General features: G+C 41.0%; 1 protein-coding gene across 2 annotated transcripts in view; it reads right to left on the reverse strand.

The window, feature by feature from the left end:
* Positions 1 to 15039, reverse strand: part of trappc9 (trafficking protein particle complex subunit 9) — a 172215-nt gene that overhangs the window by 81959 nt on the left and 75217 nt on the right. For both annotated transcript variants that reach the window (XM_041053407.1, XM_041053408.1), the window contains one exon: positions 6321 to 6463. In XM_041053407.1, coding sequence (XP_040909341.1) covers positions 6321 to 6463 — 143 coding nt within the window. The remainder of the gene's footprint in view (positions 1 to 6320; positions 6464 to 15039) is intronic.

Here is a 15039-nt window from a genome sequence, read left to right on the forward strand (position 1 = left end):
GATGTGCAGTGAAGTAATGAAAGAAGCAATGAGAGACACAATAGAAGGGAGACAGAAGGGATGAAACAGACCGAGATGAAAAGGAAAGGACAGAGGAACCGAGAAACAGCGAGACAGAGAAAGGACAATGGATCGTGCTGCAGCATTACACTATAAGATGCATCTAATGTTTTGTCTTACTATACTATACATAGAAGGTGGTGAGGGAACCTGAGAAGTAGAAGTAAAAAGTAAGTAAGTTCAAAGGAGCCAGGAGGTAAGAGGTAAATGTGAGGGAAGAGACAATAAGACGGATGTGGAGAGAGGCCGACGAGAACATGAGAAAGAGTGGGAGAAGCAGTGAAACAAAAAATGAAAAGCAGGTAGAAGCAAAGAAAGAGACCTGGAGAGCAAAGTGGAGGCAGAAGTAATGAGAGAGAGGAAAGTGTTAGGGCTTAGTCGGACCACAAATTTGAACAAAAATCAATTCACTTCAGTAGAAGCAACCGAGTTCTTCTTTTCTGGGGAAGAGGAAGTAAATCTGTGCAGAATTTTGGTGAACTCTGACCATCCAAAGTGGTGGAAGGCATCGTGTTAACTGTGTCACACCATCCAGTGTCATTTAATCCTGCACTGATGAGCTACAATGTTACATGGTCTGCTATCAGCTGGAAGACGAGTCCTGGAAAAACACTGAATAAACTGTGTTAACATACTGTCCAATTAATAAGCGAGCCTGCCGACTTTCAGTGAGCAAGCCAGCTACTGGCAGCTATTACAGCTGGCTGACGTATGTTTCCAGCTTGCTAGCATGCTAGCAGTCAACGCGCCAGGCAACGGAGCTCATCAACAAACCACCAAGCTGTCAGAACCACCTATTTCACAAGGACGCAAGAAGGACTTTCACTGTGTCACTTTCTTATCTGACTGGACACGAGAAGGCCGACTGAAAGAGAGTTTAAGAGAAAGTGGTGTAAAAGGAGTTTTAAAAGGAAGAGCAAGACTGAGACAGAAAGAAGTATCACAGTGTAACAGAGGGAGGCAGCTCCATCTTTCTGAAACTGCATTTTCCTGATGTGCAGTGGCTTTTTCTTCGCCTGCACCTGTTGGATCCTTTATTGACCTGCCACAGTAAGAGAAGTGTCGCCGACAATCCAGCAGTGCACTGCAACGCTGGTGCAAAGCTGAACTGCATTTTATGGCAACTACACACAAACACACACACACACACACACACACACACACACACACACACGTTCTGTGCTTAATTAGTGAAGGCACGAACACACGAACCTTCACCTAAATCACAAAAGGCTTTTTATTCATTTTTTGCTTGACGGCTTCGATTTCATCAAACATTATTCAACCAGCAGACGAAGACAAAAACTGATTCATTCTAATTTTAGCAGTGATGCCACATTGGCAAAATAAAGATTCATACTGGATTCTACCTCCATCTATCTTGCACAGCAGCTGGCCTGTATGAAGGCCTCCCCCTTCAGCTGATTAACATCTCATACACCCCTCTGAAGGTGGTAGGTATGCGTTCCTTCTACAGTCACTAATTGGAGTGATGGGTATTGTCAAAGCCTGATTATACACATCAGAACCACTGGCTACCTTGATTAAATCTTACATAACCACCACCAGCCTGCTGATAAATGGCAATACAAATTTCTGTGCTGTTGAGACTGGCTGATTATATTTTGGTATTCTGCACAGCAGAGCACTTTATGAGGGGAAAAATCAGGAATGTTGGAAACTGTGCATCCTTCAAGACATGAGACACACGGTTTCATTAAAAAACAAACAAACACACACACACACAATTAAAACTGTCTGTTCTTTACATTACTCATTCCTTAAAACCACCTGTTCCCACATTTATATCAATATTTACAGTCAGAAACCGAGTTACCAGAAAAACCATTTCCAGCTGTAGCAGATGTTAACCTGCAATATGATGAACCACATGATCAGACAGCAGAATAACTGCTGTTTGTATAACTGTATTGGGGAAATTTTACAGTCTCCTAACAATAAAATCCACAATTTGTGGATCATAAAGTGGATCATGATGAGGATGATCAGTTTACGAGACCTGTAAAAGGATAAATTAAAAAGAGACCATATGTACTGTGTATTTGCACTTGTGACTCTGCACCTCCTTATGAGAATATAAGCTTCCTCTTGGGAGAAGCTTCTCCGTACATCCACACTCCATTAGCAGAGCAGCAGTGTGTCACGGGTGGGAGAGCAGTGCTTTTAAAGGGAATGAGAGGAGCCAGTGTGGGGGAAAAATAAATAAATAAATGAGCCCGCCCCCTATTTTTTTCCCCTCGTTTCTGGACATATTTATATATTTATAACCATTCTCATGTCATCAGTGTTGATGAAGTAGAAAATGATGGTTGTGAATTGCAGCAGTCCAAATCTGAACAGGAGACTGTTTCAGTTAAGATGTCGTGATGCTGTTTTATTTGTATGCCCTGTTCCATGTTACATTACATGACCTGATTAAGAACCTCTTCTCATTATAATATTTCCAACTTATACCCCAAAGCCAGTTGTTGTCACATTGCATTAGTGGTGCACTGTTGTTACTGTCTTATTCACTTTGAATTAATTTTTTTATTTTTTTTTATTTTTTGCAAAAAACGTTTTTTTTCTGGCACAGTTTTATTATGATGCCTAAATTTCAAATGTTTCCTAAATATAATATATAATTTGTTATTATGATTGTTTTCATGATCAATTATTCTGTCGATTTTTTTGTTTGATTAACTGATTAATTGTTTAGTTTATAACACATCAGAAAAATAATTTCTCTACAGGCCATCCAATGGTTGCTTTGTCTGGCCAATAGTCCAAAACTCAAAAACTGTATTATGTTTATCATGAAGGACAAAGAACAGCAGCAAATCCTGCTGAGAAACTGGAGATTATCAAAATAATTTGTTTATGATTGGTCTTTTGATCTGCACATCAATTTAATCAACTAATCATTTCAGCTTGGACCTATATGGGTTAGGAAACCGGAGAATGATTTTTCCATTGAATTAACCTATTCTCATTATTATAAATTATATAATTATAGAACGTAACAGTAGATGGAGACAGGCAGAAAGAAAGGGGGAATGGTGCTGCAGAGACACGTGAAGAAAAATGGAAGGATGGAGGATACAGAGAAAGAGAGGTGAAGATGAAAAGAAGAGAACCGGCATAAAGAAAAAGAGCCAGTGCAGAAAGAAAGTGAAGGAGCGAGGAAGGCAGAGAAAATGCAACGTGGAACAAGACAGTGAAACAATGAAAAGAAACACAAAGGATAAGGAGATGATGAGGGAGACAAAAGTACCTGAGGACAGCACAGACAAATCACATGTTACAAGGAACAAGGAACTTTGTATGTATGTAGCTTTTTTTTGGGGGGGGTGGCGGAGTGAGTAATGATGGATTTAGATAAGCAGAGGGGGGAGGGGAGGGGGTGTAAGAGAGGCAGGCAAACACAAAAACAGATCGAAAGGATAAGTTGCTGTATTATTGAGCAATTTCATACAACCACTTCCAAATTCTCTTTTAACTCGCAGCCAAGAAATTCAATAGTACTTATCTCAACCAGTAAAGTGTGTTGGAGGACTTTAATGTCTACCCCTCCAGAGGGGAAAATCAAAGGAAATTCTAACAAATAATGTATGACTGGGTGCGTACAAAGCGTAAGAATATCAACATTAAATTTCTGAATGAATGTTATTAAACTGTTAAAAGTACCTAATGTCTGAGTGAGCACTTACTCTGAGTCATTCCAACATGTCATATAGGAGCCCGCAGAGAAAATCTCAATACTTAGGCTTAGATATATACGCACACACCTCATTATGGCCCAAAGCATGCTTTAAAAGGTTTTCAAAGCAACAATGGCCATGTTCAAAGCGCACTGAATCCAATAGTCCTTGTTTCCTTTAACTGTGACCATTCCATAACCTTAACCGTGTTTATTACTGTATCCATGACGATGAACGTCTTCTAACCTTAAGGAAGTACTTATCTGAACTCAGACCACAATCTTTCCCTTAAACCTAACCAAGTAGTTTTTTAAACCTAAACTTTGTTGTAGGTCTTTAAAGTATTCAAGGACTTTGGAGCCTTAATGTTGGTAATCCGTTTCAGCAGCTACATGATTTGTTGTATTGGACATAATATAAATATATTACTTAGCACTGTACAGAATACAGTTGTCAAGTCAATTTTATTCATAAAGTCCAAAGTCCCACACTCTCTATCCTTGACTTTTGATACAGGAAAAATAAAAACACCGTAAAAAATTATTTTCTTTTCATTCCCACGTACAGCTCATATTGCACCGTTGACCGTCCAGAGAATAGATCTCTAATGAGGTATCTTCCATTTTACTTATGTTCTTAGGTTTTTTGGGTCGTTCTTAGTGTTTCTAGGGAGCTTTGGCAGGATCAAGAACAACTGGGGTGTGCCTGTGAAGCCCACTGAGTCACTAAATGTGATATTGAGCTATACAAATAAACCTTTCCAAAGTTTTCTGTTTCATCACATTTGAAATGTTTTGAGATATGGTCGAGAGTCAGTAGATACTGTATGTCAGCGTGATGAGGCAGAAAGTGCTAAGGGTGCGGTGGAGGTAAGGAAGGGGGGGAGGGGCTGCGATGACAGGGTGATGGTATAGCAGCCAGTTCAGCATATCTATCAGCGCTGAGCCAAGATGGATGGCTTCAACTGCAGATATTATTACAGCTAATGATTCACCTCAAGTGGCCATTACTCGACTACGATCTGTCTCCCTCGCTTGGCTTTTTTTTTTTTCCTTCCATGGGAGTTGGGGGAGCTGAAAAGTGGTGTGAGGCGAGACACGGGGGGGATGTGTGTGTGCGAGGATGTGTCCGCGGTAATGTATGTAAATGTGCGTGAGAGAGAGAATGTAAGAGGATGAGAAAAGAGTGAATATCCATTTAATATCCACTCACATTTGCCACTATCTGACCTGTCAGTGACATATCATCACAAGTCTGGTTTTGATAGCAATAATGGCACGGCAGGAGTGCTGCTGCAGTGGAAGGTCAATATCTATTCACCAAATCAAGACAGAACAGATAGCTGCATATGTGTCATACGTGAGATAAGCACTGAGATTTACCACAGATTACTGTGACAACAGCAGCTTTAAGGTGGATGTTCCTTAGCTTCAGTGAAGCTTGATTAGTATATGTTATTTTATCTGACAGTGAATGGGTTTAAATTATCAAATACATGCAAAATGCCATGCAGGGCTAAAGGCTCATCAGATTACACATACTAAGAAAGTTCTGTTCAGTTCTCCTTCTCAACATTGCTTTACTAACCCATTCTGAAGGAGCAATGGTTCACCTAGCACTGGTGAGCAAGAATGATTAAATATGAATGAGGCATCACTGTTTGACTGAGTGACTGAATTGGGCCCTAAAGAACAAACCTAGTAGCATAAGAATAACAAGTCTCCTTCCACAGGCTTATCCCAGTGATTCAGTTACAGCAGTTCCTAGCGACCTGCTCTGTATGCAAAGGCTTCAGTTGTACACTGACACTGACGCAGTAAAATAATGTAACTAAACTAGAGGGAACAAGAGGAGTGCCCATATTCACAATAATTTCAATTCTACAACTCAGGTCAGCAGTATGTCTGTGCATATTTGTGTACATAAAGCTGCACTAGTGCACTAATATTTTTGTGTTAGCAATGGATCAAACGATTATTGTATTTGAAAGGGGTCACTCACAGTGACAAGCCCACAGAGAATTACCACCAACTCCGCAGCTCTTCCCAGCTCTAGCGTGTTTTTGATCACTGTTTTGATTTGCCGGCAGGCAGCACCACACCACACAAGCTTGTTTTCAGCAGGCAGCTGTGTTCAGCCAAAAAAATAAATAAAAATAAAAAACTCTGCTATACACAAATATGTTGGATGTGTAAACAGACAACTGTTTGCTGACAAGTTCACCTCACAAATAACTTTTGGTTTTTGCTGGTCTCCAGTATTTTAACTCCTCACCTCGCTGTAGTGATGTACAGGTGTACTCCACAACCCTGTGACACTGTTTAAGGTCAACCTACACCTACTTGAAGGTGGAGGTGAAACAGGCTTTTCTACAGAGAGGGCAGCAGAACTACTTTTCAGCCTGATGTTAAGTTACTCTTTAGTAACTTTATACGGTGACGGTGTGTCGTGTGTAGTGTTTCCATCTTTATATATTTTAGTCTGTTTTCTTGAATGATTCTTTTTCTGTAACGAGCGGCTTTAATGAGCAAACAGAGGACAGAGAGCTTCGTGTGTTACCTGGTGGCAGGGAGGGTGCTGACTCGGGTGAAGAACACCGAAGGCTCCACATCAACATGGACTCCCAGAGACAGTTCCCTGTAGTAGCCCTCCACTTTGCCTGCTCCTCCAGAGTACTTGAAGTTCAGCACTGCTTCCAAAGTCTGCAGAAGGACATAAATCCAGATCAACCATCAGTGTTTCAAAGCAAAGCATGTGGGGTCAGAGGTCACAGTCAGCATGCTGTGTCCTGACATTCCATCAGCAAAACTGATGTGTGTTTTTTTTTTTTTTTAGATCAACGGATCAAAAATCTTTATGATGAAAAATCATAAACAGCACCGCAGCACAGCTACTGTGCCGGTTAATGAAATGGAAGCATAGTGATGAGAAAGCTTGAGGACTCTGGCGGGTATGACTGGTGGCTCAAAAACAGATATTTCAGAATCTACGCGTCACGTCCTACAACAGCATGAGAGGAGAGGGTAGTGGGTGAGTGGGTGCAGTGGGTGGGATTCGCCGGTCGTGTTCCACAGCAACAGGGGGAACAGCGGACACACAGAATTACTCAGAGCTACTCAGAGGTATTTTGTGGAGGCACAGGACAAGCAGCCAAGTGGGCGAAGGATGGGGAAATTAAAAGTGGCAGTTTATGGTGAGGGAGCACTAGCTGACTCAGGCAATGGGCTGGAGCAGGGGTAAAGGGAGCATCCAAGGTCCCGCTTTTCCTCCTATGCAGCATATATCATCTCTCCACATACTGCTGATGGAGCCACTGGCTGTGCCTTTCCAGAACAAATTTCACTGATTCCTTGATTATTTTCACCCTTTATCTGCTCATGTGGGGCACAGAGCCAAAGTGGAATGATTCGGAGCCTGCTGGCTAGACGTCTGGCCTATTACAACCTAATGACAGAAGCTAAGCAGACTGAGCAAAGAATGATGAAAACATTAGAGGGGATTATTATTAGTTGTAGTAGTAGTAGTATCAGTAGTAGTAATAGTAGTAGTAGCAGTACTGGTACAGACAAACCACCTCAATTCTCACGTTCTCTTACGTGGAACTGTGTGGGCTTTATTTCACATTATTGGTTTTTATATTTTCATGTCGGACATATACTCTTATATTTTTTTCCCTTCCTTTACTGAGAGTTTGGTGATCTCCTGACTCTTCCTCTAGCACCAACATGAGGTTGATATTTATGTTCTTGTTTTTATGTTATGTTTTTCGCAATGAAAATTTGTACAGATGTCTAGAGGCCCAGAGGATGAATCCTAACAACTTTGGTGATCCTCTAACTTTTCATCTAGTACCCACAGCAGGCCACTGAGTTTCACTGATCCAGTAAAATATCTCAAATATGGTGACAGACGTTCACGGTTGCTGGGGGATGAGTCGTACTACCATAGGTTATACACAATAAGTTGGCCCATACATGTACTGGAGGCTTCAGGTTTCCACATCCCCCTTGTGCAAGTTGCATTTAAGACAGTGAGTGGCTTCCTAACAAGTTACTGTCATCAAATCATGATTGTACAGAATATATACATCTTAAATGTGTATATCTTCAAGTGTCACCTTTACAAAATTCATCATTTTATGCAGCAAAGCTAAAACATTCATGTGAAGTAATAATTAGCAAAACATATTTTTTAGCTGAGGGTTTACCTTATTGTATCACAGCTTATTAAACAATATGGAGATGTATGTATACATCACATACAATATATATTACTATGTGGTAATAATGAAATTTATTCTACAACAAAGCTAAAGTCATATGATACTGTAAAAACACTGACCTTAATATCACTAGCATACTCACTGTCAAAAGAATAAGATTGTCGTCATGATGGAAATACTAAATAAAGCATGCTTGATGCAAAGGCTGCAAATCAAGATCCTGATATCCTCTCTGAATCCTATTTTCTCCCCTATTTGTCCTCCTTGGAAGGGAGACAGTGGGACCAGTCTGTCTTGGATATGGAGGAAGTGCAGCAGCCTCACAATGCAGGCAAGAGACAGACTCATGCTGCGCTGGCAACAGAACGAAAGGAACAGCACGCTGACATGAATCTCATTTGAATTGATTGACTGAAATCGCTCAGATTCCTTGAGCAGAGACGCTGGTTGGAAGCCAGTTCCATTAAAGTCTGTCTTCTCTATAACAATGCTTACTACACTTGTTGTTTTCTTCCTGTTTGTTAAAGGTTAGGGCTGCACAATAGGTTATTTCTTCTTCGGATTATCATCAACAAATCAGATGAAAAACCAAAAACCAACAATGAGCTCATCCTTCTAACAATAGTGTCTATAGCCTGATATTGCCACAGAGCTACACTGTTGTCCAAAAACTATTAGAGGTGCATGAAAGAGCCATACAATTTCAGTGAGTGACATGGCTTCATAAAAATAAACATACAAGCAATGTAGTATATTTATATATTCTGATATACTCTTCTTAATGTAGATTTCTAACAGGGAGAGCAGACATAAAAATAAAAAAGCCCTTTGTCTTTTGAGCAGTCGAGTGCTGTGTTACACGCAGCTGTGTGATCCTGTGTCTGCCTGTGTGGTACTTATGGCCTCAACATGATCCTCTTGAGAAACAGTGATTGTCTCAGCGACACTGGCAAACAGTGGCTGTGCACCCCGATTCCCTTTTCAGACCGGGGGCCGGCCATGACCTCCTCCTCCTCCTCCTCCATTCAATCCTCTCTCTCTCTCTTTCTCTCTCTGCTCTCGGCCCCCCTCAGGACCCTATTTCAATCACACTGGGCTAAAAATAAGCTTTGCTGTAATGAGCTGACTGTGTTAGGAGGAGGCCAGTAGCAACACACAGCCTAGACAAACAGCCTGAGCGCACACACAAGCATTACCTTCACACGCATACAAACAACGTGATTAAAGAGAATGTCCAGACTAAGGTAACAGCTCGATCAAGGCCTTCACCATCACCCATAACCAGAGACTGCAGATCTGTTTTATGTTCAGGCTGATGTCTTGTAGCTTGTAGCCAACAAGTGAACAGGAAACATGGAACAGGAAACATGGTAACTGGTATCCTTTAAAGAGAGACTATGGGACTTTTTAGCTACAAGTTCTGTAAGAATGGAACATGTGAAGCATGAACTAAGTTAGTGGTCATACCAGACCCAGAAGAGCCAAGAAAAGAATGTTATTTCTCCTCTAAAATGCTTCATAGTCGCACTTTAAGTTCAATTTTAGCCGCTGGGTGTGCAAGGTGCATGAGCATGTTGGGTGTAATATGTTTGATAAATAACACAGCTCTGCTGATCCGCTTACGCTCAAGGCTTCAGCATGCTTCAGACAAAGTGTTTGTCAGATCGTCCGACTGAATCTGAAACATCCTCACCTTTGGAAATTGAGGGGGACTGTACCCAACCATTTTTGTAACTTTCCCAAACATACAATCATTTCACTGAGGAACTGGCCCAAGTGTGTGGAGGAGTAAAAGTAGGCAGGGACTGAAATTCTCTCTTAAACTCTTTTTTTGTTACTATGGTGCATGTAAACACATCAATTGTTTGGGCTTGCTGAAACAAATTCTATGTATTTATAAGAAGCCCTAAATCTCAAATTTGTCTCCGACATTCTTACAACTTGTCCCAAGACTATAAAGGGTACAGATTTCTCAAAGACAAGCTCACCCTGACACACTCAGAGAATGACGGCCTTTCATGTTACTATCAGAAAAATAACGGCCAATCTCTTTCCTTTTTGAGGCCTTCAGCCTTGAGATAAGAGTGCAGAGGTGTGACAAAACACAGTAGCCACTGGAATTCCAGTTAGGAAATTCATTACCTACTTGAAGTTTAACACAAAGATCTTCACTTTATGTAGATTGGGAGCATCACAGACCTGACATGGATGGCAGACTCTTGCTTTTACCTTGAATGCCATCACTCCACATTTTTTTTTTTTTTTTTTTTGCCGTGTCACAGCAAAGCCTCAGAAGGCTATCCTTTGCATCTATCTACACAAACGCAGCATTTGTTTGACAGTAGAGCTGAATGCTTAGCGTCACAGACAGAATTGTCACTCCCGCACATGACGGGTGAACAATAAAGAGAAAGAAGAGGAGAGCTGTGGACTTTTTGAATCTGGGCACTGAGATAAAGATCCTGACACATCTTGCTGAGGAGATTAAGGCACAGCCACATGTCTCCTGACAGGAATACTAAGATAAAGCATCACAGTGACAAGCAGGATGGGACAGGGGGCTCTCAAAATTGCACAAGCTTGCGTGGTTTAGTAAACACTCTTTGGAGGAGTGACTCGGAAGAACTGACTCGCCAAGGTGTGTATTCAGTCATTGCTTTCTGGGCCAGATTGTACTTCAAGTTTATACTAGACTTTTCCGAAATGCTACATCTGGCAGCCCCATTCTGTGATTTAACATTATTGGACACTTGGATATTTAGTGGTTAATACAGCTTTAAATACAGAGAGACAACAAGTACTTCAAAATAAAATAACTTTTTGCACTTAAGCAGTGATCCTCTCCCACGGTCTTTCCTTCCTGACAACTGCGTAGTGGGAAAACTAACACACAGATAATGGTAATAATTGCAAACACGAAAAATAGAATTTCACCACGACACATTTCCACAGTCTCAGCAAAAGCCAAAGTAAAAGCCACTGGTGTGAAACATCATTATCTTCCGCCAGACGGCCAAATTGGAAACGGCATAAAGCCTCCGTTTATGGGAGATACACTTACAACATCAATTTCTCTGTCTCTTTCAAAAACATTTATTTTTTCAACCTTAATTTGAAAAAAAAACATGGTGAATAACTTGTTCCACTTGCTACACACGTTCTATGTTTTTTATTATCTATCCATGAATCCATGGTGCTTTTACTGTCAGGAGATTTTCCCTCATAACTGGGACAGGTGGTTGAATGGCAGGTAGACAGAGGGTCACGGTGTATTTTGACGATGTGACAAAATGGAAGTGTGTGTGCCTAATTGTCCTTAAAATGAGGGTTGACCCCTGCTTAGGCTGCATCTGCTGCTAGTGGCAGGGAAGTAAGCCGTCAGCCAGGAGAGCTATTTAGTCTCCCGGTGGCCCCCGCTCCTGCAGAAAAGTGAGAATGCCTTGAGGGCATTCGCATGCAGTATGTCCATTTGGAGCACTGCTAGGACTGCTTCTCCTATGGGCACCTGGCTGTCAATCATCGAGCCAATTGGTCGAACACCCCGGTGTTCCAACATTAGGAGAGGCGGTGAGAAGTTAAACAGCATCCTGAAGATATCTAGCAGAGGTAATGAAATAAAAACCAAGTATTGATCCGGACTATATTGTCTGCTGTCTCCACAGATGTGTGGGAGGAACGGCAGTCCAGCATTTTCCCCAGTACTCCAGTTCATTACTTGTTGCCTCATTCTGATGGCCTCTGAAAGGTTCAGGCTTGATGCAATATGCTTGCAACAATATGAGCACATGAGATCACTCTACTGCCTTTTACACAAAGCTTATCAATGTATACGATAAACCATCTGTCTGTCTGTGTTTTTGCTTCTAAGAGGCACTTTCATGGTATTTGTGTCCTTGAGACAGTTTGACATTATCATGTTTCTGCTGTGCTTGTTGGCAATTGATGATTCATGAGAGTAGAGGGCCGGAGGGCTGATAAGAGCGAATGTTCTCAATCGGTCCCACGGTGTAATGACTTTGCAATAATCGCTGGATGATGAGGAGCGAGGGTGCAGTGAACAAGTCTGTGTTGATCTGACAGCTGATGGGGGTTAGAGCATCTAAAACTGCTCAGCAACAACCAGGCTGCATGCGAACCAAAATAGCTGACACCGCTGACAGGGAAAGGGAAGTTTTTTTTGTTTTTTTTCAGAACGGAGAGGACCTAGTAAAGCACAGAAGTTTGCATAGCTTGGTATAATCTCTTCACCAGCACCCAAAACCACCCCAAAACCAAAAGCCTATCCGCAACAGCCCCAAGCCGGTCCATTTAATGATGGTCCTGACATTTCTGCCCACAGCGTTTATAATGTCATGCTCTGCACCCCCTCACAGTTAGGGATTGCCTCTGATGTGGCAATTAGGACGGGAGACATTTTAAAGAGTGGGTGAGCAACCTGCCCAACTATGAAGACTCTGTGACGAAGGGGGTTACGGGATGTCAAGCTCAAGTTATTATTGGAGGTGGAGGGTGGTAAAAATATTGCCACAAAATGTGAAGAGGGAAATATGACATGAATTCCCACCACAAGCTGTACTTAGCCGCATCAGACAGGTAATCTGATGTCAGTGGGAAATGTGCAGGGAGGAGGACAGCAACCTGAGGCAGCAGTGATATTACTAATTGTCCTTTGAGCCTCAAATACCCTTTAGTGGATACTGAGCTTTAATTGAAATATCTTAAAGTCAGCAATGTCAGCGCTACACAGTTTGATTACAATAAGGCATTAACCATGTGTACAGTCTGTATTGTTATTAATATCCACGGTTTCACAAGAGTGTTTTCAGTGTCTCGTGTTTGAAATGTTACTTCAGATGTAGGCCAACAACGAGAGTTATAACTTGGAGTTTTTGGCATTTTTTGGAATTAAAATGAGACGACAAAACGACACAAAGTCTCTGCTATCACCACGTTACATCCAAAGAAGTGGAAATTAGTGATAGAAGAGAAAGTGATAGTCAGAGGTCTCGCCACCTGCAGGCACATTTGTTTTTAAATTAAAACGTCTCATTACTTATGATTAAAAGTGCACCGAGTGTCTGAATTGCAGCGTGCCATCTGCTGCAGTTTCACATTTTTCAGACATGAAACATTTTATCTCTTGTTCCTGTTTTCATGTGTGACGGGATATCTAAATTTCATTTGACTACTAGATAGGAGGGAGTCTCTGTGGGGAATAATTCCCGATGACAGAAACCTTCAAACATGTCGCACTCCTGGCCACATCCGCCGCAACTATGATTAAAAGACAAACCCAACACGACTGGACTTTTGAGTTCCGATATATTTTCTATCGCAGGCTTTTATTAGTCCTTTTTTTTTTTTTTTTTAAATCAATGTTTCCTTTGATTTTTCTATGTGTTTTTTAATGTTTTATGTTTAGTTTTAGTAAAGCCTTTTGTAATTGTAGATTTGATAAGTGCTATGTAAAGAGCAATTAGTGGAGGACGTGAGACATTATTCCTTAAAAAAACAACCCTAATGAACCACAGCACTGGAACAAATAATTGGCTCTTTTTTGTCCAATTATTGTTGAGGCAGATCTGAAACTGAAGCAAGCGCATGTTCTTTAAAGTCAGTCGTTGAATCAAAACTGGAAGTACTGGTTATGGTTCTAACATTAAAACATGAGCATCAACAAATCCATACGATTTCCAATGAAAACTAACACATTCAATAAAAAAAATACACTGTGCAGACACTACCCTAACCACACACAGACATACACACACACACACACACCCCGGGCTTCAGTGGCTTGGTCATATGCTGTACATGTATTGTAAGAGCTATAGACAGTAGGGTCTGTTTTTCCCTCACTTAAGATTTTGGCGTCAAGCTCGACTGCAGTTTGCACGGTCGGCTGCAAATCTGTTTGGACCAGATCAATAAAGCACAACACAATGTGCATGTGATATTTTCTACACTTTAATTAATAGAGGACACCTACTGATTAAAATACATAAACCTCCCCAACATCTCAGGAAAATCAAAGAAAAAAAAACAAAAAAACACTTTTTTATTCATGTTGTGCTGGCCTGTTTTAGTTTCATTTTACATTTCCGAGCCAGCAGAAGTATCTCAACAGAAAAAAAAATGTCTACAAGGCAGAATAAATATTTATGCCTTTTATTAATTCTTACCATTCTCAACAACTTTCCTGCTTTATGAAGTTTTTTTGTTTTTTCTTTCAGTTAATTAACTCCCTTTATACTTGAAAGTGGCAGGTTTTTCTAAAACCATACCTACATACACCAGATCCACCACCAAACCAAGGACCAAGCTGTTGCAAAATAACCACAGTAACTTCTGGGCTCTTGCGCACGACACAATATTTTACACACTTTCTTAGTTTCTGCAGTGTGACTCAACAGAAGTGCTGGGGACAGGGTGACATCCTTGGGACGCTTCACACAGTTCACACAGTTTTACAAAAAAATAAAAAATAAAATAAAAATCATAAAAATCCTAACCCTTCTCTCTCCCCTTTAGCTCAATCAAACCCTGCAGGATTGCCTGTTTCCACAAATCCTCTCTCTCTGTGTCCAACAACACCAGGTTACCGGGCAAACGGCAGAACGCCATTTATGCAAATATTTAAAACCACGGCGCTCTGGTTGGCTGCAGCAGGGTCATCAAAGCTCTTCCGTATCATGGACTTTGCTCAACCTCAACATGGAATCCTATTTGAATACTGATGAGCAACCTTTGCATACACTTCAAACTATGGATAGCAATAATGAATCCTCCGTCACTTAATTGCCATTAAAAATTTGAATAATTAAGAGCATCTTAACCAACAATTATGCAAAGCTGACATTGTTAGTGTATCTCCACACATCTGTTCTTTCCATGTAGGTGCTTGCACTGGGACTTAGTTCTGCTGTTCTGCTTATTTTACCATTGGCAAAACACATAAGCATTTTTTTTTTTTTATAGACAAAAAGTTACAGCTCATGATGTAAAGATCCTCTTCACTAAAACCAGTATGACTAAAAAGGAGTGGTCAAAACCAAG

Source organism: Toxotes jaculatrix, chromosome 13 (assembly GCF_017976425.1).
Source record: "Toxotes jaculatrix isolate fToxJac2 chromosome 13, fToxJac2.pri, whole genome shotgun sequence".
NCBI lineage: Eukaryota > Metazoa > Chordata > Actinopteri > Toxotidae > Toxotes > Toxotes jaculatrix.